Source organism: Carcharodon carcharias, chromosome 1 (assembly GCF_017639515.1).
Source record: "Carcharodon carcharias isolate sCarCar2 chromosome 1, sCarCar2.pri, whole genome shotgun sequence".
Classification (NCBI taxonomy): Eukaryota; Metazoa; Chordata; class Chondrichthyes; order Lamniformes; family Lamnidae; genus Carcharodon; species Carcharodon carcharias.
The window spans coordinates 154741121-154766596 of NC_054467.1; the positions used below are offsets into that span (position 1 = coordinate 154741121).

The 25476-nt window shown below is 41.3% G+C and overlaps 1 protein-coding gene across 7 annotated transcripts in view; it reads left to right on the plus strand.

Moving 5' to 3' along the window:
* exoc1 (exocyst complex component 1) overlaps positions 1 to 25476 on the plus strand; it is a 105005-nt gene that overhangs the window by 45038 nt on the left and 34491 nt on the right. For 4 of the 7 annotated variants that reach the window (XM_041183800.1, XM_041183821.1, XM_041183810.1 and 1 more), the window contains 4 exons: positions 803 to 935; positions 6104 to 6213; positions 15319 to 15468; positions 24493 to 24598. In XM_041183800.1, coding sequence (XP_041039734.1) covers positions 803 to 935; positions 6104 to 6213; positions 15319 to 15468; positions 24493 to 24598 — 499 coding nt within the window. Of the gene's footprint in view, positions 1 to 802; positions 936 to 6103; positions 6214 to 11856; positions 11911 to 15318; positions 15469 to 24492; positions 24599 to 25476 lie in introns of all 7 variants that reach the window. The other 3 variants (XM_041183769.1, XM_041183790.1, XM_041183780.1) reach the window with 1 other exon arrangement.

The window sequence follows — 25476 nt, forward strand, 5'->3', positions numbered from 1 at the left end:
AATCCAGGACGTGGCCTTCCTGCAGCCTACCTGCCCACCCCTGATCGGTCTTAAATTTTACAGGGGTTGGTTGAGGCATTGGATGGCCTGCCTGCCCTTGGACCTATTGAGGCACTTAAGTTGCCAATTAATGGCCATGTAAGGGCCTCATCCTCACCCCACCCCCATTGCTATTCTACCCACAGTTGGTAGGCCCCTTCCTTATGGGACGCCAAGCAGCTTTAGCTGCGTGGGTTGGTGTCTAGCAAGCGGGGGGTGGGGAAACCTCCTTTGTGGATTCCCTGGACCCACCACCGCACCCCCATGCTGTCCCCAATATCATACCCTACCCCACTTAACTTGTTATCTGGCTCCAGCGATGATCTCCATTGGGGACTGCCTTTTATCCCACCAGTGGCCACTGCTTCCACCTGGGATTGCTTTGACTAAAGCGTTCCTAGCCATCCAATTGACCAACAGCTCTCTGAGATAGCACTGGCTGTCCCTGAGGGGTGGAAATTCTGCTTCCAGCCTGTTAACAGCCAATTGGCCAGTAAATGTAACAGGACAGCCGTTCTTTCCCTATTAAGGTTCTGCACCAGCTTTTTACCTGGGTGGGATGGGGGGACAGGGGGTGGTGGTGTGGTGGTGTTTGGGATGGGAGGCCAGTGGGGTGGGGGACATGGGATGGGAGGCAGGTTGGGGGGTGGGGGTACCCAATGTGCCCATTAAGATCTAACCCTATATCTAATTCATGCATTGTACATCTTTGTGAGATTTAACGTGCAATGGAATGTACAGTGAACATCTGCTTATTTTGCAGAACTATTTGGACTTATCCAAAGGCCATATTAAAGCCCTTACAGATGGGGATCTTTCCTCTTCAAAAGGTATTGAAGCATGCACCAATGCCGCAGAGGCCCTTCTGCAATGTATGAACGTAGCCCTTCGACCAGGTATTATGACGAATGTTTTATTAAACATATCTTAATCTTTTTTGTATGTAAATAATCATCCATCCACATTTTAATTTTCACATTTTGTTGCATTACTTTGGAAAACATAGAACAAGAGAAGTCTTTTTGGCATATGCATTCCATTCTTTCCACAGCACAGGATGCCAAATCATGGACCCAATGATGTTTAATCTGCAACTATATTAAAATCCCTATATTTCAGCCCAAACAAGTTGCTTTAAACAAATGGTATTTCTAAATATCTAATATCTTTTCCATGTGCCATCACGTGTACCCTTCCAATATTCTGGCAGGCAATGAGACCACACTGAGAGTATACAGTTATGGTCTCCTGATGTAAGGAAGGATATATTTGTCAGACAGCGAGTACAATGAAGGTTCACCAGACTGATATTTGGGAAGGCAGGGTTGTCCTATGAGGAGAGATTGGGGAAATTGGGTCAGTATTGTTATGATATGGAAGGTGATATGTGCCAGAAGGACCAAATCCACAAGGGAAACTTAGCCACATTATTATAGCAGTTTTGCAATTTGTATTTATTACGAGAAGGCTTATGCACTGAATTCAGAAGAATTGAGTCCACTAACACCTTCAGAGATTTTAAAATTAAGTTAAAATATTTATCAACAAAAGAAAAAAAATAAACACACACAAGATTACAGTTACACAGTTATTTAGTCTTAGCTGTTACCAAAGTTCTTAATTAAACAAGCTGCCAACTACACATCTTTAAGGCAACAGTCCAAAAATAGATGTGAAAATATAATATCAATCCAGCAAGGTTAGCACAGCACCCACTCGACAGTGGAATTCCAAAGGCATTTTCCAACTTTGGTTACTGGACAAAGCAGACTTCTTCAAAGGTGTCTCAAGGCTTTTCTTCAAGGACTGCTTCACATGGTGTACCTTTCAATCTCACATGGCCACCACCCACACCCCCTTTAATTTTCCATCCTTCTTTTAAATACATTTCTTCCTCTTTAATCTGTAAATTCCATTGCTCTCCAAGCCTTTGGAAATTTACCTTCCCACAATATGAAAATCTTTCATGTTGTCAATATAGCCTGTCCTTTTGGGAAAAATCAAAGTAATAATGTTACCCTATTCATCTTGCCAGTCATAAAACCTTATAAGAACTAAGAACAGGAGTAGGCAAGCCTGCCCCGCCATTCAATATGGTCATGGCTGATCTCATTTTGGCCTCAACTCCAATTTCCCACCCTCTCCCCATGACCTTTCAACCCATTACTAACTAAAAATCTGTCTATCATCTCAAATTTATTCAGCGTCTCGGCATCCACTGCGCTCTGAGGTAGTGAATTCCACAGGTTCACAATCCTTTGAGAAAAGTAATTCCCCCTCATCTCTGATTTAAATCTACCACCCCTTAGCCTAAAGCTATGGCCTCTTTCTAGAATGCCCCACAAGGGGAAACATCTGCTCCACGTCTACTTTGTCTACCCCCTTTAGTATCTTATATACCTCAACTAGATCTCCTCTCATCCTTCTAAACTCTAGCAAGTATAGGCCTAAACTGCTCAATCTCTCCTCATAAGACAATCTGGAATCAATCTAGTCAACCTCCTCTGAACCACCTCCAATGCAACTACATCCTTCCTCAAGTAAGGGGACCAAAACTGTGCACTGTACTCCAGGTGCGGTCTCACCAATGCCTTGTACAGTTGCAACAACACTTCACTATTTTTATACTCTATTCCTTTAGCAATAAATGCCAAAATTCCATTTGCCTTCCTTTATTACCTGCTGTACCTACATACTAGCTTTCAGCGATTCATGCACGAGGACACCCAGATCCCTCTGCTGTCTCCTGTAAAAATCCAGCAACTCTTCCCCTTATCTAAAAATGCCAATTTCATTCACACCTTATCTGTGGAACCCTCATCCTCGCTTGTTCATCTCCATTTCAAAAGTCTCATTTCCACCTAACTTTTTTTGATAATTTCAATCTTGCAGTCCACCTGACTCTGATGCAATTAAATCAGTCTCACAGACAGAACCATTCACGTTCATACCCATAAGCCTACAATTATATTATGAAAAATATTATAGGTTCGTAACAGTATTTTCTAGCATTTGAAGAATGAAGGCAATCTTCCTTACAGGGCTCGACAAAGTAAATGCAGGAAGGATGCTTCTCCGGGCTGGGTTCTAGAAGCAGGGGAACTCTTATCTCAGAATAAGAGGTAGGGCATTTAGGCCTGAGTTGAGGAGGAATTTCTTTAGTCGGGAGTGGTGAATCTTTGGAATTCTATATCCCAGAGAGCTGTGGAGCCTCGCTTTTTGAGTATGTTCAAGACAGAGATAATAGATTTCCGTATAGTAAAGACATCAAGGGATATGGGGATAGTGCAAGTAAATGGCATTGAGGTAGAAGATCAGCCATTATCTAATTAAATGCTGGAGCAGGCTCGAGGAGCTGAACAGCCTACTCTTCCTATTTCCTATGTACTGGTGCACACTCTAGTGAGACAAGGTTGATGCAAAATCAAGAAACTTATTTATTTTACTGAATGCTTATGACTGAACAGGATAGTACTTACCTTCTTTAAAGCTTCCCATGTAAAGCAATTAAAAATGCTCAAGTTTGGGTTTTCCTTTTTTGTCAGACTATAGCTATAAAAACAGAGCAGTCTCTACGATCCTTTAGTGGAGCTGCCTAACTCTGCTCTGATTGCCTTTGTCTGTCTGTTACTCTCCAGTCTACAAAGCCTGGCTTGGTTCTTGATTTTTCCACCTGTGTTAAGTTGGTCAGTAAAACTGTCAGTCAATGTTGCAACACTCATCAAAACAGTGGATTCTTGACAGACTATTTTAGCAACTGACCTCTGAAGTGCTCAGGTAAACAGGGTCATGGCATCCATAACAGGTGTGGATATTTGCTGGGAACTCTGAAGTAAGGTAACACCTCTCCATGTCCCCAATTCTCCCAAGTCACAAGGAATGTAGCTTCTTGATTGTCATCTATGTTGGCTGCAGAACTTTTTTTCTAGCCCTTGCTGCAAACTGAACTTTAACCCTTTGGGAATTTATTTAAATTCAGATACAATGATTTAGTATAACAATTCCAAGTTTTTTCTGTGGAGAACATATTCAAATAATCAAAAAAAAATGTGACTGGCCTTGGCAACTATAAATTAACATAATCTGTTTCAACATCTAATTAAGTGTCCTTGAAATGGATCCCAGTACTTAATTAACTTGCCTGGCCTAAATAGCCAAGTGGTTATGATACTGGGTTTGTAACCCCAAGATCAAGAGTTCAAATCTCACAATGGCAAACTATGAAACAATGTAACTTCATCTGAAACAGATGGAAACAGGTTTACTCAAAAGAGTATCAAGAGTTCAAATCTCACAATGGCAAACTATGAAACAATGTAAGTTCATCTGAAACAGATGGAAATGGTATTGTACTCGAAAGAGTTACTTAATTAACTTCTTGCTTCATTCTTTTATTTGTAAAGAACTGATTTATTAAGAGCTACAATTATGATTGTGATTTGTGAATTTTGAAAAAATAATGCCAGTAATACATTATTACAGCAGTTACCTGTTTCAAAGATGCTATAACAATGTTAAAGCACATATTCAGGAAATCAGTCCATGCTGTGATCAGCCTGAAATGAGTATTAAGTGTTGGATTTCATATAGAAGTGCATTTTGTACCATGGTGACTTTCAACTGAGGATAAATGGCAGAAAGGTGCAAGCTCTATGGTTCTCAGAATTGCTACTCAACTTACACTGATGCAGGTTACAGGCATAGGGCCAGACAAGAGCACAAATGGAATTTAAAATATGGAATGCTCTACTATAACCAATAGTAGAAATAATACTCCCTAATAGCTGGATATGCATTTCAAAAAGGAAAACTTAGAAAGAATTTAGAGAAAGTACAGAGGAATGTGACAAAGTGGATAGTTCTTGCAGAGACCTAGCACAGGTTTCATGGACCTAGTTTTTTCAATGAGAAATCTAATAAATACCTTGAAACCTGGAGGAGAATTTTTTTCCCCGTCAGGCAGGCTGGTTGGGAGCGGGCACGAGTGGGCGCGGAGCCGATCGCCGCTCGCGAATGGTTGTGTGCCGCCATTTTACATGGGTGGGCCAATTAAAGCTTGCCCAGTGTGATGTGCACCCAGAAGCTCTCAGTACTACTTGTGCAGGGGGGGGAAGGAGGGAGGGTCAGGGCCTGCACTCTTTTGCGCAGAAATTTCTTGAAACATTTTATTGAATTAATAAACCCTTCATGAAACCTCATCCCGCCTGTGGATGAGGTTCTATGAAAAGTGCGAAGGCCGCCTGGGCTCTTCGCCTGCCTGCCAAACTTAAGGTTGGACGGGCAGCCCTGACAATTACTTCAATTAGATTATTAACGGCCTTAATAGGCCTTTGACAGTTCGGCAGGCGCACAGCTGACCCTGGTGCACGCCCACCAAACTGAAGATCAGAATTGACGCGCAGTGACGTCAGGACGCATGCCCAAAGTCATTGCGCCTCATTTTATGCATCGGGGAGCAGGGCCCATCCCCTTAAGCCGAACAGAAGATTCTGGCCCTGATTGCTAAACTATTATTTTATACTTCAATATGTATGTAGTTCTCTCCTGAGAGCTAGCTGGGTCATCTTATCCCTTCAGAAGTTCCATGTTGATTTGAACATTTGTACAGTCTGAGCTAATTAAATACATCTGAAAAATATTTGGGGCTCCTTGGTTTTTAATAATTGTTGGCTAACTTCAAAAGGAGCTGCTGGTCATTTTTCTTTGTAATATGTGGCTAATCAATAGACTTTCTGACAATCAAATAGAAGTACAAGCAACATTTGTATTGAGTTAGGTTGGGAACATGATTCTGAATGCAACTTTTTTAAAACTTATTGTGACTTAATTAAAGGGAGAAAGCAAGATGTAGTTCAATATATGACACTTTAAAAGGCTAATCCTGTGGTTTTGCGGGAGGAGAACATTAAAAAGAATAGTAAATTATCAGTGTTGCCAGTTTTGTGTTCCTACAAAACGTGTGTAAAATTAAGCATTCTTTAAACAAAAATCCATTTGCAGGTGGTGATCATTGTTCATTTTTTTCTTCAAATATTTACCTTCATTTGCTGGCCATTTATTCTAGGACATGATGAGCTTCAAGCAGTGCAGCAGCAGCAACAGCAGTTCAAAGATCTTCGGGAACAATTTGCCAGGAGACTTGCTAACCATCTTAATAATGTCTTTGTCCAGCAGGTATGTCAAATAATGAATCTTCATCTTACTTTAGGATTACAGCATGCATCATTTTCTGCCTTTCATTCTGATTGTGTATCTTTAATATACATGTGGGGGAAAGATATCTTCTACTTGCCATATAGGATATCTAACTTTGTTTCTTTTCAATGACACACTGAAATCAATGAAAACGTTTTATGTATAAAAGTAACCTGTTATACATCCAAGCTTGGTTGCATGGTGCAAGTTCATCTTAACAGTAACTTTGCTGAGTTGAAGGAAGTTAGGATAACCAAGTGAAGAATCTGTAAAGAGGGCACCAAGCTTGTATTCAGACAAGACCTTTCAGCATCCATCTTGAAGAAGAGACCTTGTGGCCAATATGGTTCAAGACTGATTTTGAAAATGGAAGCCAAACTGCTCCAGATCACAGAAAAAAGAGCAATAAATCATATTAGACAGAATGCATCATTCTGGTTTGACTGGTTAAACCAGTCTTCAACTATTTGGAACAGCTGATGCTTACCTAAGATGCCCTTTTGTTATATTTAACGATTTTGTATCTCCCAGGTTTTCCATTGAATTACTCCCTCATTTTTCTCATCTTTTTCATTTATGTTATGGGCAGGGGAGAGAGACAGACTGAACTCCCTAATTCTTCTATCTTTCTGACCGTAATCAGTGTGGTTTAATTTTGATAAGGCTAGGCTGTGTTTTTTCCAAAACCTGTTTGTGTAATCATTTTATTTACAAAGTCATTAGCAGCACACGTTCTTGGATTTTTAAACCAGCAGGATTGTTTATTCACAAACACCCTCCTGGAAAGTTTTATCACGACCACACACACACACACACACACACACACACACACACACACACGTATGCGTGCACAGGCACGCACACACAAAAATACAGTTGGAGAAAGGTGATTCACTTCTATGAATATTAAAATATAACAGTTCACTTGAATATCAGAGTCCAGTGAGATGGGTTCTTTCACTCAGGATTTAAAATTTAGGTGAGTTAAGGTAGCTGAAGTCAGGATTTTGTGGAGTTTGCTACTGAATAAGAGATGTGCAACAAGTTGAGAGAAGCAACCTAAATAATACTTATAGCTAGAAGACCAGTTTGGTTTTCCAGGCAAACTTAGGATCTTTCAGAAACAGGTTTCGTGGAGGCCTTAAACTTTAATTCTTGGTAAAAAGGCTAGGTGATATACCCAGGTTTCTGCTGTGCTGTTACTTCTGGATTCTGCAGTGTTGTGCTTTGTGCAAACAAACAGGACTCTTCATAAAAAGGCTTTCAGAAATGAAAGTGATGACTGGAAGCAATCAATAGCCTGTTCATATTAACAAAGTGGCTTGCAGTCATATCCTGAGACCCACACTCGGTGCTATGCACCACCATATGAACACACTCAACCTTTCCCTTCAGCAGCACCGACTCACCCAATCTCAAAGCTGCCCTTGTCCCCAGTTTCATTTTATTCTTCATCTCACCTGACGCCTTAACAGGAAACTTTGTCCCTTCCTTTCAGGTGCTATGCAACACAAGCTCCAACAACTCATTGATACCAATGCCCATATAGGACCCTCAACTCCTTCCTGTCCCTCTGATCCCATCCCGTCCCCTAATCCCAGCCCCTGCCTTATATTCACCATATCCTCTGACCTTCCCCTCTCTGATGCTGAATGTTCAGTAATCAACAAGGGACTCAGTTTCATACCCTTACATCCTCACCTCAGCGAATTCCAGGCTCGGTGCCATGCTGAACTCTTCTTCCGCCGCCTTCATCTCTCTGCTCGCTTTTTTGGGCAGGAGTCCTCTCCCTGATTAACGGATCCTTTCACCCGCCTCCGGTATTCTCCATCCACCTGGACCTCTCCCTCTGGCCTCTTACCTGCTCTTGATCTTTTCATTGAGAACTGTCGGCATGACATCGGCTGTCTCAATTTCTCTGCTCCTCTCACCCACTCTAACCTGTCTCCTCCTTAACTTGCTGCACTGGGTTCTCTCAGGTCCAACCCTGACTTTATCAAACCTGCCCGACAGGGGTGGTGCTGTTGTTGTCTGGCGTACTGACCACTACTTCACAGACACAGCGCCAACTCTCAGACACTTCCTCCTACCTACCCTTGGACTATGACCCCACCACTGAACATCAAGCAGTTGTTTCCAGGACTGTCACTGACCACACCTCTTCTAGAGATCTTCCCTCCACAGCTTCCAACCTCTGTCTCCCAACCTTGGACAGTCCACTTCTACCTCCTCCCCAAAATCCACAAACAGGCCTGCCCTGGTAGACCGATCATGTCAGCTTGTTCCTGCCCCACGGAATTAATTTATTTCTTTCTTGACTCCATTCTCTCCCCCCTTGTGCAGTCTCTTCCTACCTACATCTGTGATTCCTCTGATGCCCGTACATCATATCAACAATTTCCAGTTCCCTGGCCCTAACTGCTGCCTCTTCACCATGGATTTCCAATCCCTCTACGCCTCCATCCCCCACCAGGATGGTCTGTGGGCTCTCCGCCTCTTCCTTGAACAGAGGCCTGAACAATCCCCATTCAGCACCAGTCTCCTCCTCCTGGCTGAACTTGTTCTCTCACTGAACAGTTTCTCCTTAAATTTGTGTCACTTCCTCCAAATAAAAGGTGTGGCTATGGGTACCCACATGGGCCCCAGTTAATCCTGTCTCTTTAAGGGGCATCTGGAACATTCCTTGTTTCAGTCCTACTCAGGGCCCCTCCCACAACTCTTTTTTCAGTACATCGATGATTGTTTCAATGCTGCTTCATGCTCTTGGCTGGACCTGGAAAAACTTATCAATTTTGTTTCCAATTTCCACCCCTCCATCACTTTCACATGATCCACCTCCGACACTTCCCTCCCCTTCCTTGACCTTTCTGTCTCGATTTCTGGTGGTAGACTGTCCATCAATATTCATTACAAGCCCACCAACTACCACAGCTACCTCACCTACAGCTCCTCACACCCCGCTTTCTGTAAGGACTCCATCTCATTCTCTCAGTTCCTTCGCCTTTGTCACCTCTGTTCCGATGATGCCACTTACCAAAACGGCGCTTCTGACATGTCTTCCTTCTTCCTTAACCAAGGTTTCCGACCCACTGTGGTTGACAGGGCCCTCAACCATGTCCGACCCATCTCCCGCGCCTCTGTCCTCACACCTTCCCCCCCCCTCCCAGAACCATGATCGGGTCCCCCTTGTCCTCACTTTTCACCCCATCAGCCTCCGCATTCAAAGGATCATCCTCCACCATCTCTGCCAACTCCAGCATGATGTCACCACCAAACACATCTTCTCTTCACCGCCCACCCCACCCCCCGGCATTCCATAGGGACCGTTCCCTCCGGGTCACCCTGGTCCATTCCTCCATCACCCCCAACACCTCCAACACCTCAACCCCCTCCCATGGCATCTTCCCATGCAATCGCAGAAGGTGCAACACCTGCCCCTTTATCTCCTTCCTCCTCACTGCCCAAGTGCCCAAATACTCCTTTCAGATGAACTAGCGCTTCACTTGCACTTCCTTCAATTTGGTCTACTGCATTCGCTGCTCCCAATGAGGTCTCCTCTACATTGGAGAGACCAAACGCAGACTGGGTGACCGCTTTGTTCGCAAGCATGACCCAGACCTTCCTGTCGCTTGCCATTTCAACCATCCTGCTCTCATGCCCACAAGTCTGTCCTTGGCCTGCTGCAATGTTCCAGTGAAGCCCAATGTGAACTGGAGGAACAGCACCTCATCTTCCAATTAGGCACTTTACAGCCTTCTGGACTTAACATTGAGTTCAACAACTTCAGACCATGAACTCTTATCCTCCATCCTCACCCCCTTTTTATCCCCTTTTTTCAATATTCATTTTTATTTTTTGATTTTTTTTATGCGCTTATTTTTATTTTTATTCATTTTCATTTTATTCATTGTTTTATCCCCACCTTATTTCCTATTTTCTATCTTTTTTCCCACCACTGTCCCCTCCCCCCACCCTACCCCCCACAAGGGCCATCTGTCACTTGTTCATGTTCTTTCCAAAGTGCTTACCTTGTCATGCTATTATCACATTCTGCTTTTTTATCTTAATGCCACCATCAGCTCCTCCTTTAGCCAGTACCACTAACATTAACACCCCTTTGTCCTTTTGTCCATGACATCTTTGTCAATCTCTCCTTTGCCCCCACTTATTGCTGGCCTTCTATCCAGCTTCACCTGCTCACCGTCCTCTACCGCCGCCCCCCCCCCCCCCCAAACAGTATAAGTGTCATCATATTTTAACTTTTCTTTAGCTCCAAAGAAGAGTCATATGGACTCGAAATGTTAACTCTGTTTTTCTCTCCACAGATGCTGTTAGACCTGCTGAGTTTTTACAGCATTTTCTGTTTTAGCTTCTATCTCCCATGGTCAAAATCATCGACATACAATGGAGGCAGATAAGTCTTCTTTGCACTTCCTTGTGCATAATTAGTTTTGGTAGCTCCCCTTTGTTACCTGGCAGTTCTGGAAACAGGAAGTCTAAGAAATATTATTGTCCTTACTGTTTTGGTGTGAGTCCTGACAATGGCAGGTGCGACATTCTACAAGGCTGTGGTCATTGTAAAAGAAAGTACAGTTTTTAACAATTTGTAATATTCTCATGTCTGCTCGGCATGGCACTTAAATGGTTTTTATAATTGGACAAATGCAGAAGTTCCAGGCTTGCTTCAATGGTTGTGTTACTAGTATCTATGTAGTTTTCAATTGATGTCATAAGCATCAATATCCTGGCATATTCTATCTGTTTTCTGCTGCTTGGATGAAAGTCAAACTTGGTTAGTAACTACGTATAAAACAAGATTTGTTCAAAGACCAAGTGGGAAAGCTAAGTCATTCTGTACCGAAACATTTATGACAAAATGAAGTGTCAGTTATTGAAAGATGGACTGTGGATTATAATTAAGTGATCCAGCATGCTAGCATTACTTTCTTAAATATGCTTTGCCCAAACTCTAAATGCCGAGTTATATTTTCTTCGAGCATTTAGCAATATGTATTGTACTAACTTCAATACTTGCTTTGAGGTAGAATGCTGATATGGTATTTGAGTACAGGAAGAATGAATATACTAGTAAAAGACCACAAGAGAAAAAAAGCTGCTGCCTGCCTTTTCTTCCTGATAAGTGAGGGTTGTGGTATTATGCATCACTTGTCTTTCATGCAATACTGTCCCACTGCGAACAGCAAACATGATAGCAATAGACAATATGAAATTAAATGGTAAAAGGACCTTTAGCAAAATGAACCAACTCTAGTGCAAAACAAAATTCTGTTTCTGTGTATATCTATGTGTACTGGGATATACACCTAAATATGTAATATTCAGCCAGTTTGAATGATGCTACAAATAGAGTCTCTGGGCTCATGGTACCTTATCAACCAGACAAGGCAATCTCTGGCAGTTTGTTCTCTGAACTGTAGGAGTTACAAGGACCTTTTAACCCTTTGATTTTGTTGAAATTTGATAACTTGTTTGAAGACAGATTGTTTTTCCTACAGGCTGCCATAGATTTGCCATTGTCAGTATCCCAGTGCTGGTAAATTTCTATATTGATTCTCCTTTTCCTGCGTCATACTTTCATTTCATGTTTTTGTTTTCAATCAGTTTACTCAGACTCTCACCCTGCACTATCGTAGAGCCTCCTACCACTCAGTTTCTGTGAGTACGCTGAGCATGGAATACAATTTCATCCCTCGCTGCTTGTCTTTGAGTACTAAACCTTTGAGTACTAAATGCAGTGTTTTGAACTTTTTTTTCCCTTCAACAGTATTGTGAAATTTTCAAAGTTTTGAATTGCAGACATTGCCCTCTCATTAAACAAAGTAAAACTTGCAATACCACTGCATTCCTCAAAATTTTATGTCTATTATTTGTAAAGCTTAGTAACGGCTGATGCCCTGCCTAGCATCTTGAGGCACTGTTTTCTAATCTTATCTTAGGGTTTATGATCTAAGTCATCATAGACCCAGAATTTACTTTACCTTTTCTTAGTAAAGTTTGAATCCAAGTATGTTGTTCTTTTGTTTGTTTTAACTGTTTTGAATTGAAACAAAATCACAGCAGGACCATGTTGATATCATTTTTGACTCGCGCAACTTTGTATAATTCTTCTATATTATACTGGGGATCTGTACACTTGCCAATGGTAAAAATAGAAAATGCTGGAAATTTATTTATTTGTTAACAGGATGTGGCTAAGCCGCAAGTATTGCCCCATCCCTAATTGCACTTGAGAAGGTGTAGGTCAGCTGCCTTCTTGAACTGATGCAATCCAGTCCACATAATATTATCTGCGAATCTTAGAATCAAATTGCACAGAAGGAGGCTATTTGACCTATCATACCTTTGTTGGATTTTTGGAAGAGGTATCCAATTAAACCCTTGCTCCTTCCCCATAGCCTTGCACTTTTTTATTTTTCAAGTATATATCAAATTCCCTTTTGAAAGTTACTATTGAATCTGTTTCCATCGTCCTTTCAGGCTATTTGTTCCAGATATTAACAACTTGCTGAGCAAATGAATTTCTCCTCATCTCCCACTGATTGTTTGGCCAATTACCTTATTTCTGGGTCCTCTGGTTACTGACCTCCCCTGCCAATGCAAACAATTTCTCTTTGTTTACTCTATCAAAACCCTGCTATCAAAGAGAAAAGATGGTCATCATTTGGGTTTAGATACATTATAATAATTTATCATTGTCTCCCTCGTTTTCTCTGTAATATTGTTTTATACTATCGAATTGCTGTCCCAAACCAGCAGAAGTTTTGTGTAGAATTCACCTTCATTATAATTAATGAAGACTGCTGTACAAAGCTCATTATCCTATTCATAATCTCACTGGATTAGGGCTTCCTGATATTATCAAGCGAATTCTGCACAAAATGATTTCCCTTACTCTGCTTCTGCCCAGCAGTTTCAAAGCAACTTGTGTACAGATCCCTTTTCTTAATTGTAATACCATTATGTTACTGTTAAGCACAACACTTTAGACCTTTAAGCCTGTGATGATTTGGCTATATAGTTTACCGAGAATATGTTATTGGATAATTTGAATTTAATCAGAGAATCACTGAAAAACAACTGTCCCCACCCACCAAGTTTTGATAGCAGTTTAAATTTGTTCTTCAAAAATGATGCATGGAGTATGTGCTGAATTCTAATGTCTCATTTGCATTGTCCTGCCAGCTAAATTGCTTTTTTTCTAACTTTAGTTTTATTTTAATTTGTGCAATTCTAAAATTGCAGGAAGGTGGCTGTTGCTTTGGCTGGCTTGCACAAGTTACTTAGTAAAGTCATTTGTCTAAAATTTTAAAACGTTTGCTTATAAAATAACTTTTACAAGAATGATTGTAACTAGTAAACTGATTGTTACATTGTTAGTCTTGGGCTAGATAGCCTGTTTTGGAATCCTGGTTTTGGTTAATTTTTGCACCCAGGTTTAATTGTAACACTTTGCAGGCCTGGATCGCAGAAACGGGAGTCTTTTAAAAGGAGTACCTTCTTCGATGCCTCATGCCGTGTCAAAGGCATGAGCATTAGTGGGCTTCAGAGTTGTGTAATATGAACTGTACTGTCCAATATGCGGATGCAGTTGGGGACTATCACCATTTTCACTTAGTGAGGAAATACATTTTTTTAATTAACTAAGTGCACTTTCAACATTAAAAATATTGTGATGGGAAGAAAAATCTGCACAATCTGATAGAATGCAAGTTGTCACAAAATAAAGAATAGTATTATTGTCACTCACCTTTTTTAAGAATGTGGGAGCTGCTCGGGGGATACACAGATGATTGCTCTGATGGTGATTGCACGTTCACAAATGTGAGTACTTATTGGGGCACTTCAACGTAACACAGTTGACCCAGTGTAAAAATAAAGTGTTTTGTAACACTGACACCTTTGGAAGCATAACTGGTAGCATAAGTGGGGCAGCAACCTTCTCCCCATTCAAAATACAGAAACACACTACCTAAAACTGGCTCTCATTACGTGAATGAAAGTTTTTCTTTGTATTGACTGTTGTATTTACTATCATTAAAATGTTTGATAATGTTAAAACTTTACTTTGAGCGTAGTACAATTTCCAGCAATTATCTATAAAATTAATTAACCGTGGATTTTTTTTGTTGTAACAATCTATGATTGTGATTCTATGATTTTATTCTTTATATTGATTTTTAATTAATGTAGGGAAACCAACCAATCCCAGTAATTAAAAGAGCTTTACACTGATGCTCACTCTGAAATATAAAATATAGATTTCAATGAAAACAGTAAATCAATCTAGTTGCCATTCACTCTGAAGAAAATAAGAGAAAATCAAATACATAGTACTTACTACTGAAATGTTCAAAGGTTTAAACTGCAGCAGTTATCGCTCTTCTCTCAAATAGATATTATGGAACCCAAATTAATTGTTAAATAACATCTAATTTGCTATTTGCAATTCAAAGTACAAAATATTTTGTGTGTGGTGAGTAATAAGCAAGCACTTACAGGGCTGTGGGTTTTAGCGGTTATTGGGAGGTCTTATCAGAGAGCAATCTACAAGTGATATGCAGTTTGCTCAAAGATAAGAGAATTGGCCATCCAAAAGTAAATTTTAAATTCAATTTCATGCAACAGGATACTTTTAACTAATTTTTCCCACCTACATCAAAGTTATCTAATGGCTGAGTTACATGAACTTGAACAGTTTAACCTCATGCAACCATCTGCTGATAATGAAGTCTGAATTTCTTTCATTCCTTTCCATCGGTAAAATTGACAATATAATTTGTGCGCGCGTGTTGTCCTCTACAACTTGAAAAACCACAGTGACTTTTGAAATATAACTAGCTGCTTCTGTTTTTAGAATGGTGCTATCAGTACAGTACACTGGATTTTATATTGATTAGATTTATTTTAATTTCATTAATGAATCATAATTCTCCCAATGGCTCAGAAAGTTGCCATGTATTGTGACACCAAGTTCAATTCTGGCCTCTGCAGAGTTATAACTTGATTAGGATTTTTCCAGTCTTCAGTGCAGCAGTGGATTATTTGTGGTGTTTTTGTTTTTAGGGTCATGATCAAAGCTCCACCTTGGCCCAGCACTCCGCTGAGCTGACTCTTCCTAAACACCTTCCTTTCCATCGAGATCTACTTAGATATGCCAAGTTAATGGAGTGGTTGAAGAATACTGACCGTGAGAAATATGAAGGCTTGAATAAGGTAAGTTGATGACTAGCACCGAATCGTAGATATTACCATCTATTTTGTCTTTAATAATTAAAATGTTCATTTGGCCATATTCACCCTTTTTCAGATATCTGAGGAAATGGGCTGGACCAGTCAAAATGGTGCAATTTGTTGTTTCAATCATTTTTGAACTGGATAATGCACCAGTACAGTGCAAAATATGGCCAATTTATTGCATTTTGATCATTGTTTTTGTTTGTCAGCAATCACGCAATATTGCCTTTTGGAAGTAGTTAAATCTTGCACTAATACATGTAGAAACTTCCTTCATATAAATTACTAAACTTGTTACTTGAGGAATCCTTGCATTATTATTTTTTATGACACCAAACCACATATGGACCTATTAGATCAGATGACTGGTCAAAGAGTTAGGTGAGGACACGGCCATGATTAGTGGAACAATAAAAAGCAGGATGCTTAATAAGCAAGAATTAGATGAGCGTAGATATGTTGGAGGTTTTGGCTGGAGAAAATTATAAAGATAGAGAGGTGTGAGGCCGTAAAAGGATTTGATAGCAAGGTTGAGAGTTTTAAAATCATGACGTTGCTTAACCAGGAGCTGATTGTAACTCAGTTTAGGTCAGCGAGCACAGGGATGATGGGAGGACAAAGCTTGGTGCAAGTAAGGACATGAGCAGTAGCATTTTGGATGACCTCAAGTTTCGCTACTGTGGTACAGCGGAGGCTGTTTGGAGGGATTCAAGCGTGGAATTCCAGGAAAAGTGGGCACAAATTTGGAAGGTGACAAAATGTTCAACGACTTTGGAGAGGAAAGAAATTTGGGATGGGGCATTAGTTTGTAAGGGCAATGGGGTAACAGATTTCTTTGAAGAGAATGGTGGTGATGGCAGATTTAAAGGAGAGTGAGATAACACATGAAGAGAGAGAAACGTTAACAATGCCAGCTAATATGGGGACCAAGAGGGGAAGTTGGGTGGTCAGCGGTTTCGTGAGAATAGGATCAAGCGAGCAAGAGCTGAATCTCTTGGACAAGTTGTATTAGAAATGGGTATGATGGAAGATAGGAAAGAAACTACAGAAAGATGCAAGTTGAAAGCCGGGGCAGGGAGGAGTTTTAGAGGAATTTTGACTTAGTGAGAGGGTGGAACTTGGCAGAGGCAGATGATTGGATGGTCTCAATCTTATTGACAAAGTCCATGAGCTCTTCACACTTATTATTGGAGCTGAGGACGGAGGGGACAAGGGAGGGCAGTTTAAAATGATAGTTAGCAGTAGAGAACATGCACATTCGCCTGGACATCCCGGAAGAAAAGGATTCTGGCTGGTAGGTGGGGAAGTGGAAGGTGATGCCAGGGGGGTTAACAGTAATGGGGGAAAGGACATGGGGTGACTGAAGGAGGTGAAAGAATGGGCGAGCTGAAGACAAACTTTATCAGTACCATGCTTCTGTAGTCGAAAGTGAAAGGGAACAGGTGCGATTATGGGGGTGTGATCAGTGAGTGGGCGGAGATGCAGATGGATAACTGAAAGAGAGCCTCAGCAGGCAACATTGAAAAGGCTCAGGGCTATGAGATGACTGTGATGGAGAGTGATTGTATGAGGTTCCAAAAAGCCCTGTCACATACACAATTCTCTCTTCAGAATCACGTGTGGGCTAGCTACATGCAGCTGAACTGCTAGTGTTGGGGGATGCAGGGGGAGGACTCGTGAAGCCTGACAATGAAACTGAAAGACACCATTACGTGTATTTTCAGGTTATAAAGTGACAACCACTTGTGATCAGCAAGTTTTAACTTTACTAGGTCTAACACTTAGGTGCTGCCCTGAAATCCGCAGCAAGAATGGAGACAGCCTGTGTAATGGCTGGCCGTGTTGCCTCTGATGATTTCAGCATGGGTCCTCTGGAGAGCCGAGGCTTTGAGGGGCTGCCCTCCTGTGAGCCAGCTACTCCCTTTGTAGTGGCAGAGGACAAGGTTAAGGGGATCAGAAGCAAAGGGGATGTAGAACGAGGTCATTCTCTGAGATTACTGAGTGGATGACCCAGTTGTGTCCAGCTGCTGCTTCTCCCTTTGGGTGCCTGAGCGCCCTGGCCTGACTTCTTGAGGGGAAGGAGCACCTGGAGGGATGTTGAGTTGCCCCATTTCCCTCTCGCATTGCCACTGCAAGAACTTACCCATGGCTACCGCAATGGAGTTCAGGTCTGCGTGCATCTCTGCATCCTGGTGACCAGGATCTCCAATGTGTACACCATTCTTCCCATGGAAACCTCCATACATGCACATGTGGGCAACACTTCATCAGAGAGCAGGCGGATGCACTCTGCTGACTCGCGTGCCACTGTTGAGGGCTTCCAAAGCTCTGCGTGATGTTCCCCCGCCTTCTGCTGACCCCACAATGAGTTGGAAGGCCAAATCCAGAGACTCATTATCTGACTTAGACCTCACAGATGCCTCTTCCCCAACAGTCCTCCAAGTGCCGAGGAGCTCGGCTGAACCTGCCTCCTCCTGCTGCGGACATGTGTCCATGCAGTGACCACCAGATTGCGAACCCAAGCCTGCTGTAGATCTAGATCGCACTGACGTGTGTCTCTGCGCTGGTGAAGAGTGTGGGTAAGCGCTGTGTTGGATCGTCCAGGCTGATTTATTTCTAGCTCTTCAATGGAGGAGGTGTCCTTCTTCACTGGAGGTAAGGACCTAGATGGAGCTGGCTGAGGGTATTGGTCGCTTGGCAGAGCTCCCTGTGAACCAAAGTAGAGTTGATCAGTGCATGGCAGCAAAGTCAAAAGCAGAAGAGAGAGTACTCACAGTTGCATTGAGAGAAGGATGATGTGGTGCAGGAGCCTCACATGGTTGTTCGCCACCGACCTTGCCGTCGTCGCAGGCACAGGCCATGTCTACACCAGTCAGCACGATGGCACACTCCTCAAAGTGAGTGAGGGGCCTAATGTGGGCCACCCCACCCCAGGTCTGGAACCTCTTCCTGCTGGTGTGAGCAGGACACATGGCACAGTGTGGAATGTTTGTGCGGTGAGCAGAGCCATGGACAGGATGAGGACGCGAGCTCCAGAGGATGTCAGCCTGATGGAGATGTGAGGGTGGAGAGCTAGTGATGTTGTCCTTGAGGTGTGAGATCCCTGTGAATGTGTGATGGGTTTGTGAGTGCGTGAATTGAGAGTAATGAGAAGAGTGACTTACCCTGGCAGAACGGGGGAGATCATTCGTCCTCTATCGGCACTGGGTGGTTGTCCTTTTTTTGCAGCGTGTTGTTGCTGACAACGGCTGTCACAGCCTCCCATGCTGGATTGGTGATCTTGCTTACTGGCCTTCGTCCAGAGCATGGGTAGAGGACTTTGCGGAGAGCCTCCACAGCATCCAGTAGGTGCTCAAGGGAAGTGTCGCTAAATCTGGGGGCAGCATGTTTCCTGCCTTTGGCAGCCTTCAGTTCACAACAGTCTTCTATCCCTTGAATTGTGCTAGCTCTTTGCAGGGGCTGCCTTTAAATATGGCGTCCGGTTTGCTGAAGGCCTGAGGTGACAGCGAAGCAGGCAAATCAGAGGACGCCTCACCAGTATCCCGGCATGTTTCCCAGCAATGCATGATTAATGTGGTGGGATTAGGACGATACAGCATGGAAAGCCGCCATTGCGGCCAGTGGGTAAAACATCCTTTTTCTCACTCGCTGCCACATTTAGTACAAATCTTGGATGATTCCATCCTTAGTTTTAGGTAGCGAAGCTGGATGGACGGAAGGCGTGGTGGTTGGGGAGCATTTTGGTGATGGTGATCATAATTTAGTTAGTTTTAACATAATTATGGAAAAGGACAAAGATTGAACAGGAGTTAATGTTCTAAGTTGGGGTAAGGCCAATTTTACTAAGCTGAGAAGTGATTTAGCAAAAGAGATCAGGAAACAGCTACTTGAATGTGAATCAGAATCAGAGCAGTGGAAGGCATTCAAAGGGAAGTTTCAAGGGGTTTAGAGTAAACATGCTCCCACAAAGAGAAAGGGTGGCACAGCCAAGTATAGAGCCTCCTGGATGTTTAGGATCGTACAGGGTAAGATGAAACAGAAAAGGAAATCTTACATTAGACACCAAGAACACAATACTGCAGAAAGCCAAGAAGACCATAGAAACTGGAGGGGTGGAATCTAAAAGGAAATTAGGAAAACAAAGAGAGGTCATGAAAGAACATTGGCAAGCAAAATCAAGGTGAACCCAAAGATGTTTTATCAATACATTAAGAGTAAGGGGATAACCAAGGAAAGAGTAGGGCCCATAAAAGACCAAAAAGGTAACCTATATGTGGAAGTTGGAAAATGTGGGTATGGTTTTTCATGAATACTTAGCATATGTCTTCACAAAAGTAGGGGATGATGCAGTCATTGTAGTTAAGGAGGAGTCTGAAGTATTGGATGTGATAAACATGGAGAGAGAGGAAGTATTCAGGGAATTGGCACCCTTGAAAGTGGATAAATCACCATGGCCAGATGAAATATTCCTAAGGCTGTTAAAAGAAGCCAGGCAGGAAATAATGTCTGACCATTATTTTCCAATCCTAACTGGATACAGGTGTGGTGCCAGAGGATTGGCGGTCTGCTAACATTGTACCTTTGTTTAAAAAGGGAGCGAGGGGTAGACCGAATAATTCCAGGCCAGTCAGTCTAATCTCGGTAGTGGGCAAATTATTGCAATCAATTCTGAAAGACAGGATAAACTGTCACTTAGGAACAGATTAATCAAGGATAGTCAGCATGGATTTGTTAAGGGAAGATTGTGTCTGATTAACTTGATTAAATTTTTTGAGGAAGTAACAATTAATTGATGAGGGTAGTGCCATGGTCTCTTACAATCTGCTGCCACCATACATGTTGAGGGTCTTGATCTGTCTCTATGCTAAGCAAGATATTGAGACTGACGAAGGTTCCAGTCAAACACAGTTAACTGAAGTTTATCACTAGCAGCAACTAGATACAGCTTTGCACAGGTCTTGATCTAGCCTGGGTCCTAACAGTTACATAGGCTGATTACTTGACTATATGCCTGACTCATAAGTGTACATAAGATCTTAATGATGCAGAGTCATAGACAGTAGTGAACACCTGCAGTAGAGATCACAGGCAATAGTGAACATCTAACATGGAGGCTGTACCTGTTATCCTCCAGCCTTACACACAGTGATGTCACTACGCAGCTTTTTAAAGGTACATGTCATTGTCTGCATTGGCATGCATATACAATCACAGCAGGTAGTGCAGTTGATGTGGTCTACATGGATTTTTGCAAGGCTTTTGGCAAGATCCCACATGGCAGACTGGTTTTAAAAAAATAAATGCCCATGGGATCCAGGTGAACTGGACTGCAGCAGCTCAAGAAGGCAGCTCACCACCACCTTCTTGAGGGCAATAAATGCTGGCCTAGCCAGCCATACCCACATCCCATGAATGAATAAAAAAGAAAGCAAGCTGGATACAAAATTGATTCAATGACAGGAAACAATGGGTAACCATTGACGGGTGTTTTTGCGACTGGAAGGCTGTTTCCAGTGGGGTTCTGCAGGGCCCAGTACTATGTCTCCTGCTTTTTGTAGTATATATTAACAATTTAGATTAAATGCAAGGGGGAAGATCAAGAAGTTTGCAAACGACACAAAAATTGACCTCGTGGTTGATAATGTAGTGGATAGCTGTAGACTGCAGGAAGATGTTAATAGATTAGTCAGATGGGCAAAAAAGTGGCAAATGGAATTCAACCCGGAGATGCTTGGAGACAAACAAGGCAAAGGAATAGACAATAAATGGGAGGATACTGAGTGATGTAGAGGAAGGGACCTTGGAGTGAATACCCACAAATCCCTGAAGACAGCAGGGCAGGTTGATAAGTCATCCGAAGGCATATGGAATCCTTTTCTTTATTAGCCAAGGCATAGAATATAAGAGCAGGGAGGTTATGCTGGAACTATTAAAGCATCAATTAGACCACAACTTGAGTACTGTGTGCTGTTCTGGTCAGCTCATTACAGAAAGGATGTAATTGCACTGCAGAGGGTACAGAGGTGGTTTGTGAGGATGTTGCCAGGACTGAAAAATAACAGCTATCAGGAAAGATTGTATAGACTGGGGTTGTTCTCATTAGAACAGAGAAAGGTGAGGGGAAATTTGATTGAGATGTACAAAATCGTGAGGGGCCTGGATATGGTGGATGGGAAGATCATGTTTACCTTAGCAGAGAGGTCAGTGACTAGAGGGCATAGATTTTGTGGTTGGTAGAAGGATTAGAGGGGAGATGAGGCAAATTTTTTTTCACCCAGAGGGTGGTAGAGGTCTCGAACACACTGCCTAAAAGGCAGAAAGCCTCACCTAATTTAAAAGGTGCCTGGATGTGCACCTGAAGTGCTGTAACTTGCAGAGCTACAGACCAAATGCCGGAAAGTGGGATTAAGTTGGGTGGCTCATTTTTATCGGCCATTGCAGACACGGTGGGCAAAGTGGCTTCCATCTGTTCTGTAAACCTTCTGTGATTCTAACCTTTAATGTGGTTATCTAAACATGTTGAAGTTGTAAGGCCTCTGATTTTCCAGGCTCAGAATGCTAAATGTTTGCAGAAAGTTTGAAAATGTTAAATTTGTGCACCTAAATACTCCTCCAATTGCTTAATTGCAAGGCTGTTGTTTCTTTGAAGCCATAGATTCCCCCTTTCCCTTTTTGGTGTCCTCACAGGTAGCATTTGACATGCCATGCCCTTTTTCTTTACTTAATATAAAGGTTTTGACATTAATGAATCAGTTCCTTCCTGGCTTTGAAGAAATTCCACTTTTATTTAGAGTAAAGTGGTGTCCTTAATAAAGGTTTAGATCTTATGAAACTTTTCTGTGAGGTTCAAAGCCATTCCAGTTTCCCTGTGATTTCTAGCTTCTGTCCCACCAATTTACACTATTGATTTCATTAGCATTCACTATTGTAAATGGAGTCCTGAAACTATGCTAGTACGTGGGATTGAATTCCAAATCTGAAAAACATTTCACTGCACCCCTGGAGCCCACTTTATTGTACTCATTAGCATGAACTGAATTTGTATGATATACTTATTGCCTTACTAAAATTGTTGTTGCAATATTATGACAAATAAAATATTTCTAAATAGGCCTTTAGCATTCAACTCGATTAGAAATACAACTGTCCACATAATTATGTCAGGTATTTTTTAATAGAAATTTTGTGTAGCCCTTAAATCATGAGTGCATCAACTGCTGTGTCTTGCTGACGGTATTTCCACTTCTGCAAGGGTAATAATGTTTTATCTTTAAAATAAATATGCAATTCTAAACTTCTGTTTTTTTTTCTTCTCTTAAACCTTTTCTCCTAAAGTTTGTAATAGCCTTGATCGGAAGAAACAGTTTAGGTTAATGGATGGTATTGAATAACCGAGCTGTAGTTAACTGAGGATTATGATAATGCACTGTAAAATGTAAACTCATGATTTCAGAGGGCTGAGGACATTCTTTTAGCACTTTGATTAAATATCAACAGCTATGCTAAAGTAATAGTGAATAATTTACATCTATGGACAGAACAGCCATGCAGGATTGGAATGGAATTAATATCTGTATTAGAAAGGAGACAACATGTACCTCTACTAAGTTACCAAGGATATTTCTCAGTATGTTTATATTATTTGTGAAATCAATTAGAATGATTATTGTGGGTAAAAATAGTTCATAAGAGAAAGGTGTATTGGTTTTTCCCTTTTATGGGTTGGGTGGTGTATTGGGAACGTTGCGATCGTCCTTTGAACTAAACAATAACAATTTGCATTTATATAGTACTTTTAACATTGTTAAACATCCCAAGGTGCTTCACAGGAGCAGTGCCAAATAAAATTTGACACCGAGCCGTATAAGGAGATTTACAGACAGATGGCCAGAAGCTTACTCAAGGAGATAGGTTTTAAATGACGCCTTAAAGAGGAGAGAGGGGCAGGGGGATTTAGGGAGGGAATTCCAGACTTTAAGATTTAGACAATTGAAAGCATATGGTAGCCGTGATGTGATTTAAATAGGGGATGTGCAAGAAGCTAAAATTGGAAGAGCGCAGAATTCTCAAGAGGGTTGTAGGGCTGGAGAAGGGTACAAGAGATAGGGAGGGGTGAGGCCATGGATGAATTTGAAATCAAAGATGAAAATTTTAAAATTGAGGTATTACCAGACCAGGAACCAATATAGGTTAACAAACACAGGGTTGATGCGTGAATAGTGATGAGTTTCAGCTTATGTCCTACTACTTTGTGATACAGTCTACATTACTAGTTCAACATACTAAGTGGCTGTTATGTATATATGGAACATCTTGACTTCTTTTTGAGACTGGAGAGATGGTGGGAGAAGAAGGGGCAGGTAGGGGAAGTTAGCAAGTCTTTCTGGAGTTGAGATAACTCCAAGGTAATATATTTGATGATGTAATTTGTAGTGAGTAAACCATCCGTGGCAGGTTTCAGAATCTGCTAATTCAACCAAATAGTTCTGCAAAAATCCAGGACATTGATTGACTAACCATCTGGCTTATTTTTGGCTGTTTGTTGTTAGTCTCGAAACTGATGGTTGGAATTCTTCCCACACAGCTCCAGGCAAACCAATGCCCTAACAGTTAAAATAGTTCTGGCTGGACAAGCAGCAGTGAGATCAGTGTTCAGTGCTGTGGGTCTGCATGGTCCTGGTTGATTAACTCTATATACTCTTATTCTACTTGGAGTTTCTAAACTTGACAATCTACCCTTTATTTCTCTGTACATAGTTCAGTGGGATGTATTTTTACAGAAAGACAGCCTGCACTCTACGACAACTAAACAGAAACTGGATTACTGAGAAGTTAGATTTTTGACTCAAACTCTAGCAGCTGACTATTGCTGACTCATTTTTTTATCTGTTTAAGATTGTGTGCCTTCATACATTTATATATATATATATATATACACAGTTGAATTGCTCAGTAGAATAGAGCATATTAAATATATGAATATGTAGCCTTTTTTCTTTGCAGAACTATGTAGACTACATTTCCAGGTTATATGAAAGGGAAATTAAGGAATTCTTTGAGGTTGCAAAGATCAAGATGACTGGCACATCAAAAGAAGGAAAAAAGTTTGGTAAGTCTATCCTTACATTAGCAGGGGTCTATCCCACTCAATAAGGCTCTTTATAAACAGTGCCTAGCTCCCAGTCTTTAGAAACGCAAAGAAATTTGCAGGAAGGCTAGTGTGTCTTGGGTGAAACTAGTATCATCCTAATAATTGGTATTTTCCTCCTCCAGAAGTTGCATAATGTGATTTTACTTTTACTCAAATTTAGGGAAACGTGCTTCACCTTTTGATTTGCACTTAGCATATTTGCAATAGATTGGCTGAGAAGTGGCATCTTAATTATGATCAAAGGTAAACATAGAAATTAATTCAGCTGGTCAGTTAGTGAGCCATGTTGTGAAGTTTTCCAAATGCAGATATAGTCTAACTATTAATTTTAGAATAGTTTTTCATCTTTGCATTCGATAAATTGATCATGATTAAATATATCATCAGACTAAATTTTAAGTGTTTTACATAACTAGATGTTGCATGAAACTCAGTCCATCTTTTGCTTATTTCTTAATCTGATTGGATTGACGGAAAATATGCCAGTATATCAAGAAAAGATAGAAGTAACTCTTATGAACAATTGAATAAATACATAACTTGAAAATTTGACGCATTAGACTTTCATGGCAATTGAGTTAATGCAAATTTAAATTTGAATGCTTTTTTAAATCATTTCCAACTTTTGAAACTCTATTTGTGAAATAGCTTCATTAGTTTTAAGCAATTACAAACTTTCACTGATTATGTATTCTAAATAGATTATGAATCACCTTGTAATTGCATTGTAACTCTGGCACTGCTTAAATGATTTATGTTGCATTATTGGCACAATTACAATTTTGTCTTTTCACTAAACTCAAGCAATAAGATATAGTGGGTGGGGGTTGCTATCC